This window comes from Cupressus sempervirens, chromosome 6, assembly GCF_028749045.1.
Source record: "Cupressus sempervirens isolate cs-2001-9-10 chromosome 6, ASM2874904v1, whole genome shotgun sequence".
Classification (NCBI taxonomy): domain Eukaryota; kingdom Viridiplantae; phylum Streptophyta; class Pinopsida; order Cupressales; family Cupressaceae; genus Cupressus; species Cupressus sempervirens.
In genome coordinates this window covers 456,392,078-456,409,984 of record NC_143123.1, presented here as the reverse complement: position 1 = coordinate 456,409,984, position 17,907 = coordinate 456,392,078, and the positions used below count along the sequence as shown (strand labels likewise).

Genomic DNA, 17,907 nt, shown 5'->3' with positions numbered 1-17,907 from the left:
ATATTATAATAATTCGAATGCTATTATATTTGGAATATTATTATAATCTTATATTTATATATGTACATGTAAATATTAATGGGGTGACATCACTTTATTAAAGTATTATAATTTAATGGTGTTATCTCATTTTATATCTATATGTACGTATATAGATATATCTATTATAATAATAAGATGAAAGATCATATTAAATCCTTTGAGGTACGATTTATATTTTAACTCAATTATTTTATGTTTCTCAAATTATTTATTTAAATAGCTCATACAACTCCCACAGATGTATCATGTTTTCAAGTGGCTTGGTCCTCAACCCATTTGCCTAGTAATGGTGATGCTCATGTGCCTAATTCTTTTCTGACAATGCTTCCACCCCTTCGACATGTTTCCTGCAAGGAAATTCTCCACAATTAAATCATATTATCTTAACAAGTTATAAATAATCATAACGGCTAGCTACCTTTTCAATTCCATAAATTCATGATAAATAATCAACTAGCATGTTATCTTCACATGAAATTATAACGACTAACCATCTTATCATTTCACAAGATTATAACCAATTTAACTATCAAGTGACTTCATGTGAAGCTCAACCGCTATTTCTCAAATTAGGTCAAAAATTCGGATGTAACATCTATATTTAATCATAGTATATCCACAGATATATTATCCACTATAATATCTCTTAATGATCATTATGATCTACCAAATGATATCAAGTCTCATGATATCTACCATAATATCTAAGAGATTTAATTATCATGACATGTCCACAAATATCAAGTCACATAATATCCATCATGAATGCTCGTGTTCATTCAATGCAATTTCCTCTTTGATGAAAGGCAATGCGTAGATCTCGAGTTCCAGTGTCGCCAGCTTCCCTTGTATTGTAGCTAGAAGAATTCCTTCACACAGCCAGTGTGATGCATATGTGTTTCAGCATCCTTCTAATAGGATGTATTGAAAAATAGCACTCATTTATCAAGGTTGCATCCATGAACAACTCCTTCACAATATTGACACCATCTTCAGACATGTATATCAAAATCCTTAATAAGTTGCAGACAATGATTTATCACTGATTGATTGTTCAAGGGATTGTGGCATGGGATTTAGAAGGTTCGATATATTGTCTTTAGAGATGAAAGTGTAATAATGGTTCAATGGTGCACTCCAATAGAAGTTGGCCATACATAGGCATAATACCTGGATATCTTCTTAGTGCTTAACTCTGACGAATTGAGAGGCATCTCTTCTCTTATTTGGTGTCCCAACCATATTACTCCAATCATATCACTTTACAATCCTCATAAATTTGAACCATGGAATCAGGCTTTGTGACAATAGTTTTGGTTAATAATGCCTCATTTGAATAAATTCTCCTCCAATGAGTTAGTTACTGTCCTTTCGGCAAAAAATGAAAAGGTTATTGTCATACTTGCCTTTAGTGCCTCGAATATAGTCACCTATGGAAAGTATAATATTAACCCAATGCCCAATGAATGTTATACAAGTTTTGACAAGAAATCTTCAAAGACGTGATTCAAACTTCATATTTAGATCCTGATACAACCCTTGAAATATTTAAATGTTAGCACAGATTACTCGACTACTCTACTATATATTTGGACCAAATAATTTTCTAATATGACTCTAATACTATAGAGCTTGATTACACCACTTCACACTCTTCAGACATTTCTACTCCTTTATGCTTCTGTAAATGTATTGCCCAATAGAATTATTTATCAAAACCCCTAATAAGGAACAAACATTCCATGTAGATATCCGCCCTGTCCCAAGAAAGTATTTGAAGACATCCCACCAAGTCTTCGCCCACAAAAGAGGTTTTGAACATGCCATAGAATTAGAGGAAGGTGCAAAACCTGTAATTACGACACCTTATAGACATCCTCATAAATATAAACAAGAAATTAAAAAAAAGAACATTAAAGAATTATTGGAGATGGGACATATACAGCTGCGTAGTAGTCCATTTGCCTCATCAATGGTCTTTGATAAGAAAAAAGATGGAACCATGAGAATGTGTGTCGGTTATAGGGCATAAAATAAGTAAACCATAAAAAATAGATACCCTAGGGGGAATTGATAAATTAATGGATGAATTACATGGGGCGTGTTATTTTTCCAAAATTGGTCTAAGATCTAGATATCATCAAATCAAAATGAGGGGAGATGTATCGAAAATGGCGTTCAGATGCCTCTATGGACACTTTGAATTCTTAGTACTACCTTTTGGGCTCACAAATGCACCAGCTGTTGGAGTTGATGAAATCCAACTCCGAAAACGCCCAAGATCACCTGCATGCAATAACTTGTCAAAGGGAAGCTGAGGAGAGAAGAGCATGGAGCTAGGGAAAAACCCTAAACGGACATGAGAGAGAAAAGATATTGCAACACAAGATAATATGTATTTACAATATGCGAAATGTGTTGATATGTGATAATGATACAATGAGGGAGCTCGAATATAAAGAGCTCAAGGAATCTCCTAGAACAAGCTAGAAGATGTTAGGAGATAAGTGTGACAACTAAGCATACATCCACATGAGGTGGAAAGTCCTCGAACAAGGTGAGAGGATAAGTATGACTTAAGAGAGAACAAACTCTCGTATTGTCAACAACTTATAACAAACTCCTAGGCTACAACTAATTAATGAAATGCATTTACCTAAGTAAGCTTAAGTAAATAGAATAAATAATTAATAATTAATTAAGTATTTACTCTAACACCCCCCCTTAAGTGCAACTTAGAGAAATGCCTTAAGCTCACAAAACTAAGAAATGCAGAAATGCAAAATGGGTCCCGGCAACAAGGCCATGTTAGGTACCCATGTACAAATGGAAATAGATGCAACCTCTGTAAATGGGGAAAGAGAGAAAACCACGTGAGAAAAACCCTCCCCCAAAAAGAGGTAAGAACCTAGCGAAGAACTAAAGAAGCCTCCAACTAGGGAATGTTCCCTAAAACAGGAATAAGGAGTGATCATGAAAAAGCATCACTAAAGCATGTAGAAGCTGCAAAAACTGCCATCAGAAAGAAAACTGCTGATCTGAAGAACCTCCATGGAAGAAGAAGGCATGAACCGAGCGTGTCTATATGGTAGATGATCTATCTCACCGAAATGCATAGGTAGCCAGCCACTGCAATCGCCTCGTATATAGGATCAACCACTGAATACATAGTTCACACTATCGAACCATCGAACCACGGATGCATTAGAACAACAGCATAACCCCCCCTTAATGCAGACAGGGTGAGATGACAAGCAACTGAGAAGGTGGGCCAAAAATCTCCTGCAGATGAACCAAGAATGATGAGAGAGGTAGAGGTACAAACACCTATAAAGACACGGTCACAATGATGCTACATGGGGCTAATGTCGTGGAAGGGACACTCACTTAACAAAGACAGAAGGCCTAAAACAGCAAACAACTATCCCCCCCATGGTGCTTTATAAAAATAGTGCATGTACAACTGACTCAAAAACAACGTTCATGAACCTGAAATGCAAAAGTGGCACTTTATCTCAAGGCATATACAAAAGAGCTTACAAATGATGTCTACAATGATCAAAATAGGAAAAAGCTGACACAAAAGAAAGTATAGCCTAAAACAAAAAAAACCATGCCAGGAAAATGATCCTCGGACTTAAAACACCCAAGATATCCACCATAGAGCAAAAACGCCAAAAACATGATAGAAAGAGCATGGGCCAAAATCTAAGAAAAATGACTACATTTCTGAAAAGATGACAGAACCAGCTTTCCAAAAATATAACGTTTTCAAAAAACTGACATGGGATGCAAAAGATATGCATGCCGGAGTCAAAAACACAACTTCGGACTTCAACTGAAAAAATAGACAACAAAAATGCATCAAAACCTAAAAATACCTACACCAATGTCTCCGTCTCGGAACTAGCTTTTCGGCACTTCTTTCAGATCGGAAAAATACCTCCGTATGCTCAAGTTATGGCCAAAAAACTAAAAGTAGGTAAAAAAGGACCTAGGAGAGGTGCAAGAAGGATGATGATGTAGGATAACGTCATGCTGATGTCAGCAATCTATGGCATTAAATTTGACGGCTTGAAGGTCGTCGCCGCAAAAAAAGAAGCCACGTGCAATGGTGGCAGGTCCACGTGGCAGACTGGCTGACATGGCAGGGTCCACGTGGCACCCGTGGCACGTGTCAAGTGCAAACTGGCTCAGAATACACGCAAACTGTACTGTTGTGGCTGCTGACTATACCGAAAGGGGTAACTATGCATGTTGACGGAGCAGGAAATCTGACGCTAGCAGCTGAGTCTGTAGAGCAAAGGACGAGCGGCGCGCTAGTGGAAAACATTGGCGGAGCGGAGATCGGAGGAATGCCGCTAGTAGAGAATGTAGAGACGCTACCAAGCAGACTGAGGCAATGGCCGAGAGGAGAGAGGGAGGTACTGCCGGACTGGGTTGGAGCACGGGTTGCGCATGGGCGGCCCCAAGGTGGCCACTAGGCGGTGCCGCGGCCCAAAATATATTTTTTTAATTTTTTTCGCCGAAAATGTCCGTACAGTCCTTATGGTAGCCTGCAACTAAAAATTTTTTGCCTCTCGGAGCTCTATCTCCAAAATCGAAAAGTTTTATATGATTCCTGACTGCAAACAGCCTTCTGGATCCAATGGCAACGTCCGTTTGGGTCCAAAGTGCTCCGAAAAGTCGCTGTCCCCCTGATTTGAAGAAAAATGCACAAACAAACTAGGGTTTGTGACTTCAAATCATAGCTTCAAAAATCCTTCAACGAAGCAGCAACAAGGAGGCTCTAATACCATGTTGGAGTTGATGAAATCCAACTCCAAAGACATCCAAGATCACCTACATGCAATAACTTATCAAAGGGAAGCCAACGAGAGAAGAGCATGGAGCTAGGGAAAAACTCTAAACGGACATGAGAGAGAAAAGATATTGCAACACAAAAAAATATGTATTTACAATATGCAAAATGTATTGATATGTGATAATGATACAATGAGGGAGCTCGAATATAAAGAGCTCAAGGAATCTCCTAGAACAAGCTAGAAGATGCTAGGAGATAAGTGTGACAACTAAGCATACATCCACATGAGATGGAAAGTCCTCGAACAAGGTGAGAGGATAAGTATGACTTAGGAGAGAACAAACTCCCATATTGTCAACAACTTATAACAAACTCCTAGGCTACAACTAATTAATGAAATGCATTTACCTAAATAAGCTTAAGTAAATAAATAAATAATTAATAATTAATTAATTACTCTAACACCAGCAACTTTTCACTCTTAAATGAATCACACCTTCAAACATTTGTTCTAGAAGTTTCTTCTTATATTTTTAATGATATCCTTATTTATAACAAAACATAGGAGGAACATTTAAAACATATTGAGGAGGTTTTGAGTATTTTGGAAAGAGAGCCACTATATGCTAAAATTGAAAAATGGGAATTCAAACTCGAGGAGATACTTTATCTTGGGCATAAAATCAACTAAGTAGGGATAAATGTGGATGAAGAAAAGATCAAAGCTATCAAAGAGGTTTACTGGGACTATGACAAAGTAATTGGTAAAATACTTGCTTGTTATTAACAGAGACCAAGAGGTCTATATATACAAAAGAATGGAACGATGTTTCCTTAGGTAACGATCCTAAAGAATAGAAACTTTCTATTCTAACTAAGAGAAAACTAATAATTATCTATAGCTAACTAAAGAATAGAAACATTCTATTCTACAAATAGAAAACTAAATAGTAGAAACATTCTAATATTTACAGAAGATTTCAATAGATATCCATTAGATACTAAATAGAGATAATAGAGACTATCTATTATCGTAATACCCTCCCTTAACAGTCAATCTATCCAAAGCACGAAGCTGTCAAAAAGCGTAAAAAGCATATTCTATTTGCTCAAGGTGCTCTACACTGCTCGCTATGGGCTACGAACCAAATTGCTTTGATAGGGCAGCTAAGCACTTCCGACATTCAACCTTCATGTGCCCAAACTTGTGGCAATAGTTGCATTGAATGTTTTTCTTCCAAGAGTCCTTTGAATCTGGACAAAAGACCTCTACTTAGAAGACTGTTGTGAACCAGAACCACCTTATCGTTGTTGCGATATTCGGAGATGGTTAGCATCCGTTGTTCCACGTGCCATAATTGCAACTGTTGAACTTTGGATTTTCCTTGAGTAAAATATCTGTGAAGGCATGTACTTCGAGGCAAAAAAATGGAAGACCTAGAAAATTTGAAAGGTGACCTGGAAGAGAGCTTGAAAAACCCAAAAAGAATATGTTAGTTTCTAGATCCACTGGCTCAAAAATCAAGACATGAAAATTGAGGCAACCAAAAAAAAAGACAACCTAGTGGAGATCTCAAAAAACCCACCAAGATTTTTTTTTTAAATGTGATCTAATACAGACAATTAGGGTTTTGAACAAAAATGGCCCTGTTGCAAACAAACCACAAAAAATGAAGGAAATGTGCAGAAAAAATAGACAGATCTGGACAGAAATAGGTTACTAAACCAAACCAGAAGTCGACGGATTCAAATCTCTCAAAACAGAAATGCTAGTTGGATTATAGAGAGAGTTGGAAGCAAATATGCATGTACATAATTTCAAAAATGAAAGGCAAATAATTTCAACCAAGAAATTATAATTATTTTCGACAAAATTTAGAGTATTGGTTCTGATACCATATTACAAAGTAATTAGTAAAGTAAAATACTTGATTGTTATTAATAGAGACCAAGAGGTCTATATATACAAAATAATGGAACGATGTTTCCTTAGGAAACGATCATAAAGAATAGAAACTTTCTATTCTAGCTAACAGAAAACTAACATTTATCTATAACTAACTAAAGAATAGAAACATTCTATTCTAGAAACAGAAAAATAGATATTAGGAACATTCTAATATTTATAGAAGATTGCAATAGATAACCATTAGATACTAAATAGAGATAATAGAAACTATCTATTAGAGTAATACCCTCCCTTAATGGTTAATCTATCCAGAGCATGAAGCTTTCAAAAAACGTAAAAGGTAGATTTTGTCTACTCAAGGTGCTCTGCACTGTTCGTTGTGGGCTACAAACCAGATTGCCTAGATAGGGCAGCTAAGCGCTTCTAACATTCAACCTTCATGTGCTCAAACTTGTAGCAATAGTTGCATTGAATGTTTTTCTTTCGGGAGTCTTTTGAATCTGGAGCAGAGGACCTCTACTGAGAAGATTGTTGTGAACCAGAACCACCTTATTGTTGTCACGATATTAGAAGATGGTTAGCACCCGTTGTTTCCATGTGCCATAATTGCAACCATTGAACTTCTAATTTCCCTCGATTAAGATATTAATCAAAGATGCCATAGCACACTTTTAGTGAAAATTTGTACTTTGAAGCAAAAAAATGGAAGACCCAAAAAATTTGAAGGGTGACCGAGAAGAGAGCTCGAAAAACCCAAAAAGAATATGTTGTCAGTTTCTAGATCCATTGGCTTGAAAGTCAAGACACGAAAATCGAGGCACCCAGAAAAAACAAACGACAACTCAGTTGAGATCTCAAAAAACCCACCAAGAATCTTTAAAAAAAATTGATCCAATACAAAAAATTATGCTTTTGAACAAAAATGGACCTACTACAAAAAAAACCACAAAAAATGGTTGAAATGTGCAGAAAAAATAGACAGATCTTAACAGAAATGGGTTGTTGAACCAAACAAGAAGTCAGCGGATTCATATCTCTCAAAATAGAAACCCTAGTCAGATTATAGAGAGAGTTGGAGGTAAGTATGCATGTAAATAATTTCAAAAATAAAACACAGATAATTTCAACCAAGAAATTATAATTATTTTCGAAAAAATTTAGAGTACTAGCTCTGATACCATATTACGAAGTAATTGGTAAAATACTTGCTTGTTATTAACAGAGACCAAGAGGTCTATATATACAAAAGAATGGAACGATGTTTCCTTAGCAATTGATCGTAAAGAATAGAAACGATCTATTCTAGCTAAGAGAAAACTAATAGTTATCTACAGCTAACTAAATAATAGAAATATTCTATTCTAGAAACAGAAAACTAAATATTAGAAACATTCTAATATTTACAGAAGATTACAATAGATAACCATTAGATACTAAACAGAGCTAATAGAAACTATCTATTATCATAGTAGGGACTATGCAATTACTACCACCAATTTGTTAAGGGTTTCTCAAAAATTGCAACCTCAGTACAGACCTAGCAAAGAAGGGGGCATTCACTAGGGATGATTAAGTGTAATAAGATTGCGAACAACTAAAATAAGTCATAAGTTCATGCCCAGTATTGGCTATACCAAGTTTTTCTATGACCTTTGAACTGCAATGCGATGTGTCGAGAAGGAATAGGAGTTGTATTGATGCAAAGGAAACACTCTATAGCTTGTGAAAGTTGTAAAACTTACTAAAGAAGAGAAACATTAGTTTATAAATGACAAATAAATGTTGGCAATAATGCATGCCTTTGCAAAATTTCATCAATACCTAATTTGTGGGAAGTTCATAATTTCATAGTAAAAACAAATCATTATAGCTTGAGTTTCTTCTTAAATCAAAAGGACCTAAATGATAGACTACAAAAATGGGCGAGCAAAATTCAATCCTATGATTTTGATATAGAACATATGAAAGGTGTAAATAATGAAGCAATTGACGCATTATCAAGGCGACCCAACTATTTCTAATATCTCGAGAGATTGGAAGAATGATATAATAACCAAACTATGCTAGAGATCATTTTACAATTGAAGTTTTGGAAGGAAAGATACCCAATGAAGACACTTGAGTTTCAAATGACATCATTTTCTATGAAGTTTTACTATACTCAGTGAAACACGAGGACTCGCAATTAATGCCTTATCAAGGCAACCCAACTATTTCTAGTATCCCAGGAGATTGGAAGAATGATATAATAACAAGTATGCCAGAGATCATTTTGCAACTAAAGTTTTGGAAGGAAAGATACCCAATGAAGACTTTTAAGTTTCAAATGACATCATTTTCTACAAAGGATATACTCAACGAAACACGAGGAATCGCACCCTCCTCTTGAACCTAAAAGTACCCATCCCCGAGACATCTCCGCACCAAGTACTTGACTACCTAAGCACCCCCACCTTCATTATTCCACAACCATGCCGCCGCTAGGATGGGTACTTGAATTTCTATTTGAATTTTGATTTTTGAATCTTAGTATTGGGTATGTAATATGTTACTATGTTGAATGTTGAATGGTTCTTGTTCCTAATGCAATTTTGCTATGTTCAAGTATGTTAATTTGGTAGATTATACTAAAACATCATTTCATTACTAGCATTTCAAGTTCTACATGTATACTATACAACACCCGTCCCTACCCTATCCTCCCCTTGTCATCGTCCCTTAGCCGTCCCGAAAATGAGGTCCATTGTCCACCCATCCAAGAAACTTGTCATGTTGTCCTAACGTACCCTAGTACTAGTGTTACACTGGATATACTTGACTCGACAATCCAAAATGAAGGGAATACCACGATAATCCACTAGCAGGCCCCCCAGGATATTATAAGACATATAAACACATAAGGGAAAAATACTCATCGAAGGGGTTAAAAAAGGATATACAAAAATATGTACAAGAATGTATAATTTGTCAACAAAATAAGACCGAACAATCAACCCTTACAGAACGATTACAACCACTGCCTATTCAAAAACAAAAATGGGAAAGCATATACATGGATTTTATAACAAGATTGCCCAAAGTCGAAGGGAAAGATAGTATCTATGTAGTGGTGAATAAAGTCACAAAATTTGCCAATTTCTTCCCAGTCTCTATTGAAAGTAAAGCACCCCAAATAGCAGAAATATCCTTTAGAGAAATCTTCAGTTCTTGTGGGTTACCACAAAATATTGTAAGTGATAGAGACAATAAATTCCTTAGTAAATTTTGGAAAGAACTACTCAGACTAATAGGAACCTCGCTCACTCCTAGCACTATCTATCACCCTCAAACTAATGCACACACAAAGATCATAAACAAATGGATAGAAGGATACATAAGAAATTATGTCACAAGACAACAAACGACATGGATAAAGTGTCTACACCTAGGGGAATATTGTTATAATATCATACATCATATGTCCAAAGGTATGAATCCATTCAAAGCATTGTATGGGTATGAAGCTGCACGTTTGAAGGATTAATCATTCAAGAAATAGGGTGCCTAGTGCACAAGACTTTATCCAAAGAAACATCAACATTATGACAGCAAGGAGAACATGCATAATGCCCAAAATCAACAGAAGCTCTATTGATGCAAGGAGGATCTGAAAAGCTAGGGCCAAAGGCACACCTAATTATCCAACCACCTCGCTGAATAAACACAATGGAAGCAAGCAGCATAGAGAACAACACCAAGGAGAGAAGGAACAAAAAAATATTTTATTAATTCATAAAATTGTCCGCATACATGCCCGACTATGAGGCCTTTCGAGTTACGGCCAACAAGATTTACGAAATTCCAAACTTAGAATTTTCACATATCCTTAATTTAGACTCCCAACTCCCTCAACTTCACACTCTCCCTCTAAGCATCCCTAACCTAACCTAAGCACCCCTATTTATACTTGCCAAAATGGCTTACAAAAGATTCCACATTATTACATACTAGATGGCCGACCTTAAAAATGGTTTGCATGTATCCCACGACAAGATCCTTACATTAAATTCACAGCCCAAATTAAATACATAAGTCGTCTCTCACTAGGAACCAATCACGGAGAAACTCAATCAAAGAAGAAACCAAGCATCTGCAAACATCAAATTCACTCGGCGCATGAAGGAACCCTCAACCAACACTAAACAACTCGGCAACAACTACAGTTCAACAACCACTAGAACTCGGCACTAACAGGCAGAATGAGCAAAGATGAGCAGGATAGAAAGGCAACCCAGGATGCTCCTACATCATCTATACAGACAAGAATAGAGTGGAAAGATTATTTGTAGATGGAGATCTAGTTTTCTTATGGCTGCAACCATGTAAGAAATCATCCATTAAGAACAGTGGGACAGAGAAACTCAAACCCCAATTTCATGGTCCATAAAAGGTGATCAATAGGATTGGTGAAGTGGCCTATGAATTGGAACTCCCTAGTTACAACCAGACTCACAACATATTCCATGTATCGAGACTCAAAAAGGTTTTGAGCCAACAAGTAGTGCCATGTGCAGAACTACCCGGCTCGATGACAAAGGGCAGCTCATTTTGGAACACGAAGTAATCCTAGATACTAAAGAAAATGCACAAAGGAATAGAATTGTGAGAGAACTCCTAATCAAATAGAAAGGACTTCTAGATGAAGATGTCACTTGAGAAAGAGAAGGAGTCTTAAATTGCTCGAGGACAAGCAAAACTGGGACAAGGGGACTATAATAACCCTTAAATGAATTCCTTACGAGACGGCAAATTTTTTGGGCAATTTTGGGGATGGGGGGTGACGGCAAATAGGGATGGCTATATAGAAATTTGCAAATATACATATCATTCATATGAAACTCAACACAAAGCATGTCATTTAAACACTATAGAACCATAACATACAACATTTGAATGCCATCTAAGAAATAATATCTGATTTCAGTACTCAATTGTCAAAATGCATATCAATATCAGTGAACAATATCATAATGATAAACATGATAAATCTGAAAATTTAAATCTAAATATGCCTAAAGCTATATGCCCAAGGGCTAGAGGACTGCCATAAAGTAATAAGTATCAATGTATCATAATCATGTTCACGTTCAATACAAAAAACATAACATAGGAAAATGAAGCAGACTGCTGCTCCTATTCTGCCTCTACTGCGTTTGGAGGGGTGGGGCCCACTTTGGCGATCTAGTAAGGAGCCTTAAAATTATTTTTTAATATTCACTTTCTAATTGTTTTGCACAAGAAAAAAAATTTAAAAAAATTGGGGACAGCTGGCTGTACCCAATACGGTTGGGGGACATCTAGGCGTCCCTTTTCCATACCCGGGATGGCCTTTTCTTACCCAACCATCCCCAAGTTTCAGGGACGTCCCCTAGTAATTTGCTTTTTTTGGGGACGATTGGGGGACGTCCCATACCCATCCCCCCATCCCCGTGACGTCTCTGTTTTCAGAACAACTGTTTTTAGGACGGGTACGTGTCCCCAGGGAACATAAATTAATTCCTTTTGTCTCCCAAAAAATGCCCTTTCAACCATATCATGAGATTCTTTACACACGAGGCCATTGTTTTTTGTGCCCAAGATTTAAAACTTTTCAACCCAGTTCCAACGAGCTATGACACTAAGGTGGCCAATAAACAATACCAATAAACATAACAACCTCAGCATATTTAGTTGAATAAGAATAATAATTCACCCGTATTGCAAAAATGACTGAAGAAACATCAGAATCCAAATCTAACAACACAAGAGTGATCCTAACGAAGAAAAACGATGAATGGATCTGATGGGGTGACCTACTAAAAATAGATGCTCCCTCCAAGATTCTTGGAGCCCTAACCAAAAGCTCGAAATGAAAACTGAGAGCATCACTCAACTCCTTTAACTCAACTAAACTCATTGGACCCAACTGTTGACTTACTATAAATAGCAAGTCTCTCAAAAGGGAGCCGAAATTCACCATAGGTCATTGTAAAGCCTAATAACTCCACAACAAAGACCCTCAAATCCCACTATCATCTCACAAGGGTCACAATGATGAACTAACCAAGCCAATTGCAAAAACTTGATAAAAATGGGGACATTACATTGTGTGGAACCCTTGCAAGGCATTGCAGCTCTAAATATTTGGAAGACCTGGAATTAATACCATTGTTATAAATTTTTGTATTATAGATCTGAGAGTTGTTGAAGAAAGGGAAAGTTTTGCTCGATGTCAACAAGTAACAAATAATTTTCAAGTCTCCAACAAATATTTGAAGATTTTTCATCCAAAAAGTTTGAATGACATTTGGAAAGCACAAAAGGACGTCAAAACTAACTTCTCTAAATCCACCAGCTTCTTCAAAATAAGATTAGTTAGATGCAAAGGAGTTGTCAAAGTAGCTAATTTTGGCAAATTCAATTTTTGTTTGTGTCCTCATTTTGGCAAGAAAAGAAAGCCTAATTATAAGCTGTATTTATTCATCCAATATTTAAAATAGTACTTGTCTTATAGTATCTTTCTTACTTTCCAATAGCTTTTAGTGTTTCACTCTAACACATCGATTTCTACTACAAATTATAAATTACCCTGGATACCAAAAAATGGGTATTTTTGTAGCCAATAAATAAATAATGGTGGTTGAAGATATGCTGCAGAAGTTTTCATTCTACTGCTTAATCTATTACTCTATATTTTGGGTGTAATTAGTATGTTTGGATTTTGGTGGTTGAATTAAAAGTGGAGAATGGCGTCAAGCTTTGTATTTGCACTATACTTCACCTTGTTTGTGTCTTTGTACGCACCTAGGTTAGTTAATTTCAAAAATCCTTGATTCTTTATGAGTCAAATTATTCACCTATTCTATTTTCATGAATGTAGGCTTCATAATTTCTAATTTTATCCAGTAAGAAAGTATTTGTTGAGTCTAGTTTAGTTGTTGTTAACTTGTTTTGATTGATTGTGATTCTTATAAATATAAAAACCTCAATTGTGTGAGAGTAACTATTTAAGGTCTTGTGCCCATTCCCAAATCAATTAAAAAACAACAGAAGTTTATCAGTTATTTCATTTATGCAAAATCTCCTGAGATAATTGTAAAAATGTGAATAGCTATGTGCTTTTTCTGGGTTTGATTTAGTTTTCTAGGAAGCTTCCCCTTACAATTTGAAGTTAGGTTCCAGCTCACATACTGTTCCAGTTCAAAATGTCTTTAGAGAGACAAGTTTAAACACTAGCATACCCTCAATTTCCAGGGAACAATATATGCAAGAGTCAAGGGGGTATTTAGTATTCACAACACACCTCTTCTCACAGTACTCTCATCCAGCACATCATCATGGATCAAACTTGCTGTATGTATCATCTCAATGATTTCTGCAAGCCGACGGTGTTTTGGAGTGACATCTCTGCACATTCAACTTCTTAGTTTCAGATTATGGCAAGTGAACATTAGAGTAAGTATTTCTGTGAGTTCTATTCAAAATGAAAAGCATACTTTAAGCCAGACATCTCAGCAGTAGCCCTTGATACCAGAAAGACTAGAGCCGGCCTCATCCTTTTCCCCCCTGCACCAAATATCTGCTCTGCTGCAGACATTAGCACTGGATTTTCTGCACCAACCACCTAGGAAATCATAGGTTTTAGACCATCAAAAATTGACACTACAAAGTTACAACATTTAATATAAGGTTGGTCACAGAAAACATCTAACGCAACATTTCCACAGGGATTGCATATAAAATATAAATATAACAAGTTAAAAACACACTTGAACTACTCAATGTCTTTTGCATAGCTAAGCACAATTGCTCAAGAGGATAAATGTTATATTCAAGAAAAACAACAATTACAGAGTCACCTGCAACAATCCAATTTTTTAAATACTAAAAACAACACTGAAGAAGAAGAATGTGCAAAAGTGATTGTGATACTCCATGCAGTTATCCTTTTGGCTACCAAGCACATACAGAAAAATATGTGTTGGAAATGTTGTCATTAATGTCAAGAATATATAGACCATAGATTAAAATAGTGCCCATATATTGCCGATAATATCGTGATGAGTGCCACAATAATATCATGATACACATAAATTTATCATGTATTGCTTATAAGTTATCGCCGATAAGTTTATAACTTATCACTGAAAAAACATGTATTTATCGCCAAAATATTGACCACAGTCCACTAGTAGGGAATGATGGCCCAAAAAGCAATCATTTCACATTTTCTTGTTTGCAAATTTGTGTTTGGAGGGGAACATAAGGGTTTGGAGAAGGAAACATGTGATTTGCAGCGTTAGAGCAATTTGTTGTGGATTTGAAGAATATTAGAAGAATTTTTTTTCAAGCGAACTAGGATTCACATGTAAGTTTATAAAAAAAAAATTTTTTTTTCCCAATCATTTTGTCTTGCTTTAGTTGCATCTATTAGAATATTATAATGTTTCTTTAATGGTAATCTTAGTCTTTAGTTTATTAGGTAGTTTCTATTTGCGTCTTTAGTTCGTGATTGTTTCTTTTAGAAACATCGTCTTTGTAAATCTATACAAGGAGCTTTTATCTCCTTTGTTTAATACAACTACAACAATATTGATTTACCATAACATGGTATCAGAGCAAGTCAATGGAATTTCATAAAATTTGGCGAATTTTTTAAGAAAAATTCAAGCCTCTTCTAATTTGGAATTTTTTCCATAAATTTGTTTAAGAGGTATTTTATGAAACTTTTATGGTTTGTCTTCAAAGATTTTTACTAGAAATCGCAAGCTTGATTAATGGTTTTGATCTTCTTCTTGGTTGCAGCAAAAGACTTTGACTTTTTAGGGTTGCATGTACTTGCATGTTTGTTGCATGTACTGGTTTACCGTGCGAAGTGTCGTATTTTGCCGCCCTTAAAAAATTCTGATGGGTTTTCCTAATTTTTCCCTCAAAAAAAATTTCTGATTCAGCAATTCACAAAGTTGCGTGGGATTCCTTTAAGGGTTCATAATTTTTTCCTCAAAAATTATCTGGTGAGTTTTATCATTTTTCCTAAAAAAAGAAATCTTTGTATTTTCTGGTTTTGATTAATTTTTCACATCAAAAATCATGCTTAGTTTTGATCGATTTTTCAGCTCAAAAAATGTTTTCAGTTTGTCTGATTTTTCTCTTTAAAAATCGTGTCGTTTTTGTAGTTTGTTTTGGGGCCTCGTGCTCATCTGCAAAGATTGGAGGGTTTGTTGATTTTTCCTCAAAATTGTGCTAGCTGTTCTCAGTGTTTGTCTCAGACTCTAGAGAAGAATAGCTCTGTTATCCAACATCATGTTGGATATTTTATGATGATTTATGGTTAGATGTTTTGCTGATTCTGGAAGGGTTAGTAGCAGAGTCTGTCATAAGCTCTTGTCTCTTGTTGCAAAGCATTTTGAAGAAGGGGGCACCCTTCTTTGATCTTTTATGGGCGAATTTTGGCTTCTTGGTCATTAACATTTTGCAGATCCGGGGAGGGTCTCAGCAACAACAAAATGTTTTGAAGAATTTGTGACCAAAACACGTCAGTTAGACAATGACCATTAAGGGAGGGTATTAGAATATTAATATGTTTCTTTAATGGTCATCTTAGCTAGTCTTCTGTTTATTAGATAGTTTCAATTTTCGTCTTGAGTTCACAATTGTTTCTTTCAAAAACATCATCTTTGTAAATCTATATAAGGAGCTTTCATCTTTTTTTTTTAATACAACTACAGCAACATTGATTTACCATAACAACATCTAAGTTTATAAACTCTATAACAGCATTTCCAATGTACTCTAAATTGTTTTAGAGCATAACGAAGAAGATTTAACACTATTTTTTAGAAGTTTTCGCAAAAAAAACTCATAGCTTTATCAATAATTTCCTTTCTTAATAAAATTAAACCCTAACACTTTTTTGTGTTTTTCTTTCAAGTTTCATCTATGTTTAAAATTATTTAAAGTTTTAAACTAATTTAGTGGTTTGCTAAATTATTGCCATGAGAGTTTATAATATTGACACCTGCATTGAGTCAAAGGGTGGAAATTGTCTGATACAGAAAATATATATTCATAAAATCACATTAGAAATTGGCATTAATTATGAAATTATAAGATACAACCAAATAATTATTGTTGATCATCATGAAATTATATTAGACACCTTTTTTCCTATCAAGATGGTGACAACAACTATCTACAATAGGGGATGCCAAAGTCTGAAATCATATAATGAATATCGTCAAAAGTCAATATCATTGAGAGTCGATATTTATTAAACTACCAACAAAAAGGATTGGAGCAATATCAAAGTACTTTAATCACAACCATCACACCTGACAACTATTGTTTCCTAACCTATTATTTCAAGGTGGCATTAGATTCTTAGTATGAAGTTACAATAGTGAAACTCGTCTTTATTTTAATCACTGTGAACTTTGTATGGGGTTAATACGTAATTGCACCATATTAATCCTTCAAAGGAATATGGAGTCATCTAGGTCATTATTCATAAGCTTTTACGGATTTCTCTTCATATTTTCTAAGATACATACATCTTCGGGAAATAAATCAATCATGGATTATTGGATAAAAAATACCATTTTATTAAATACACCTAGATGTATAACTTCGTCTCTATATGCAATCTAAAGGAACTTAAAGCACAATGAGGGTCTTAAAGTACAATCTTTATAGGAATAGTGGGAGTGAATCCATGGATATAGAATAAAGAATATCAGAGATATAGCATTATTTCCATCAATGTATTAAAGACAACAAGATATGGTATCCTCGTCAATATGATATTCATTGCATCTTGTTAAGCTTGCCTAGATTATAGTAATACTAGGATGTGGATTGGACATCGTAAGGATAATAACCGAGGAATGACCAAGGAATATTATAGTATATTAACATTTGATATATATGAGATGTATTATACATATATATGTATATTATAATGATTTGGAGATTAAAAGAAAATAAGAAAGGGATTTCATATTGTTGTGGATTCAGAGAGTAAGGACTTCTTCAATTTAATGATCCTTCCAGTCGTATTAGTCAATAAACCTCAATGGCTATCAAGCTTGAGATTCTCTTTTCAAGATATTCGTTCAACATTGACGAATGCCTTTGT

At 35.2% G+C, this 17,907-nt stretch overlaps 1 protein-coding gene across 1 annotated transcript in view; it reads right to left on the bottom strand.

Moving 5' to 3' along the window:
• The window catches only part of LOC149553047 (solanesyl-diphosphate synthase 2, chloroplastic-like), a 120,723-nt gene that overhangs the window by 63,537 nt on the left and 39,279 nt on the right, over positions 1-17,907 (bottom strand). Inside the window, exons 3-4 of the mRNA XM_089788545.1 lie at positions 14,270-14,397; positions 14,077-14,180 (exon numbers count right to left, since the gene is read on the bottom strand). Coding sequence (XP_089644671.1) covers positions 14,077-14,180; positions 14,270-14,397 — 232 coding nt within the window. The remainder of the gene's footprint in view (positions 1-14,076; positions 14,181-14,269; positions 14,398-17,907) is intronic.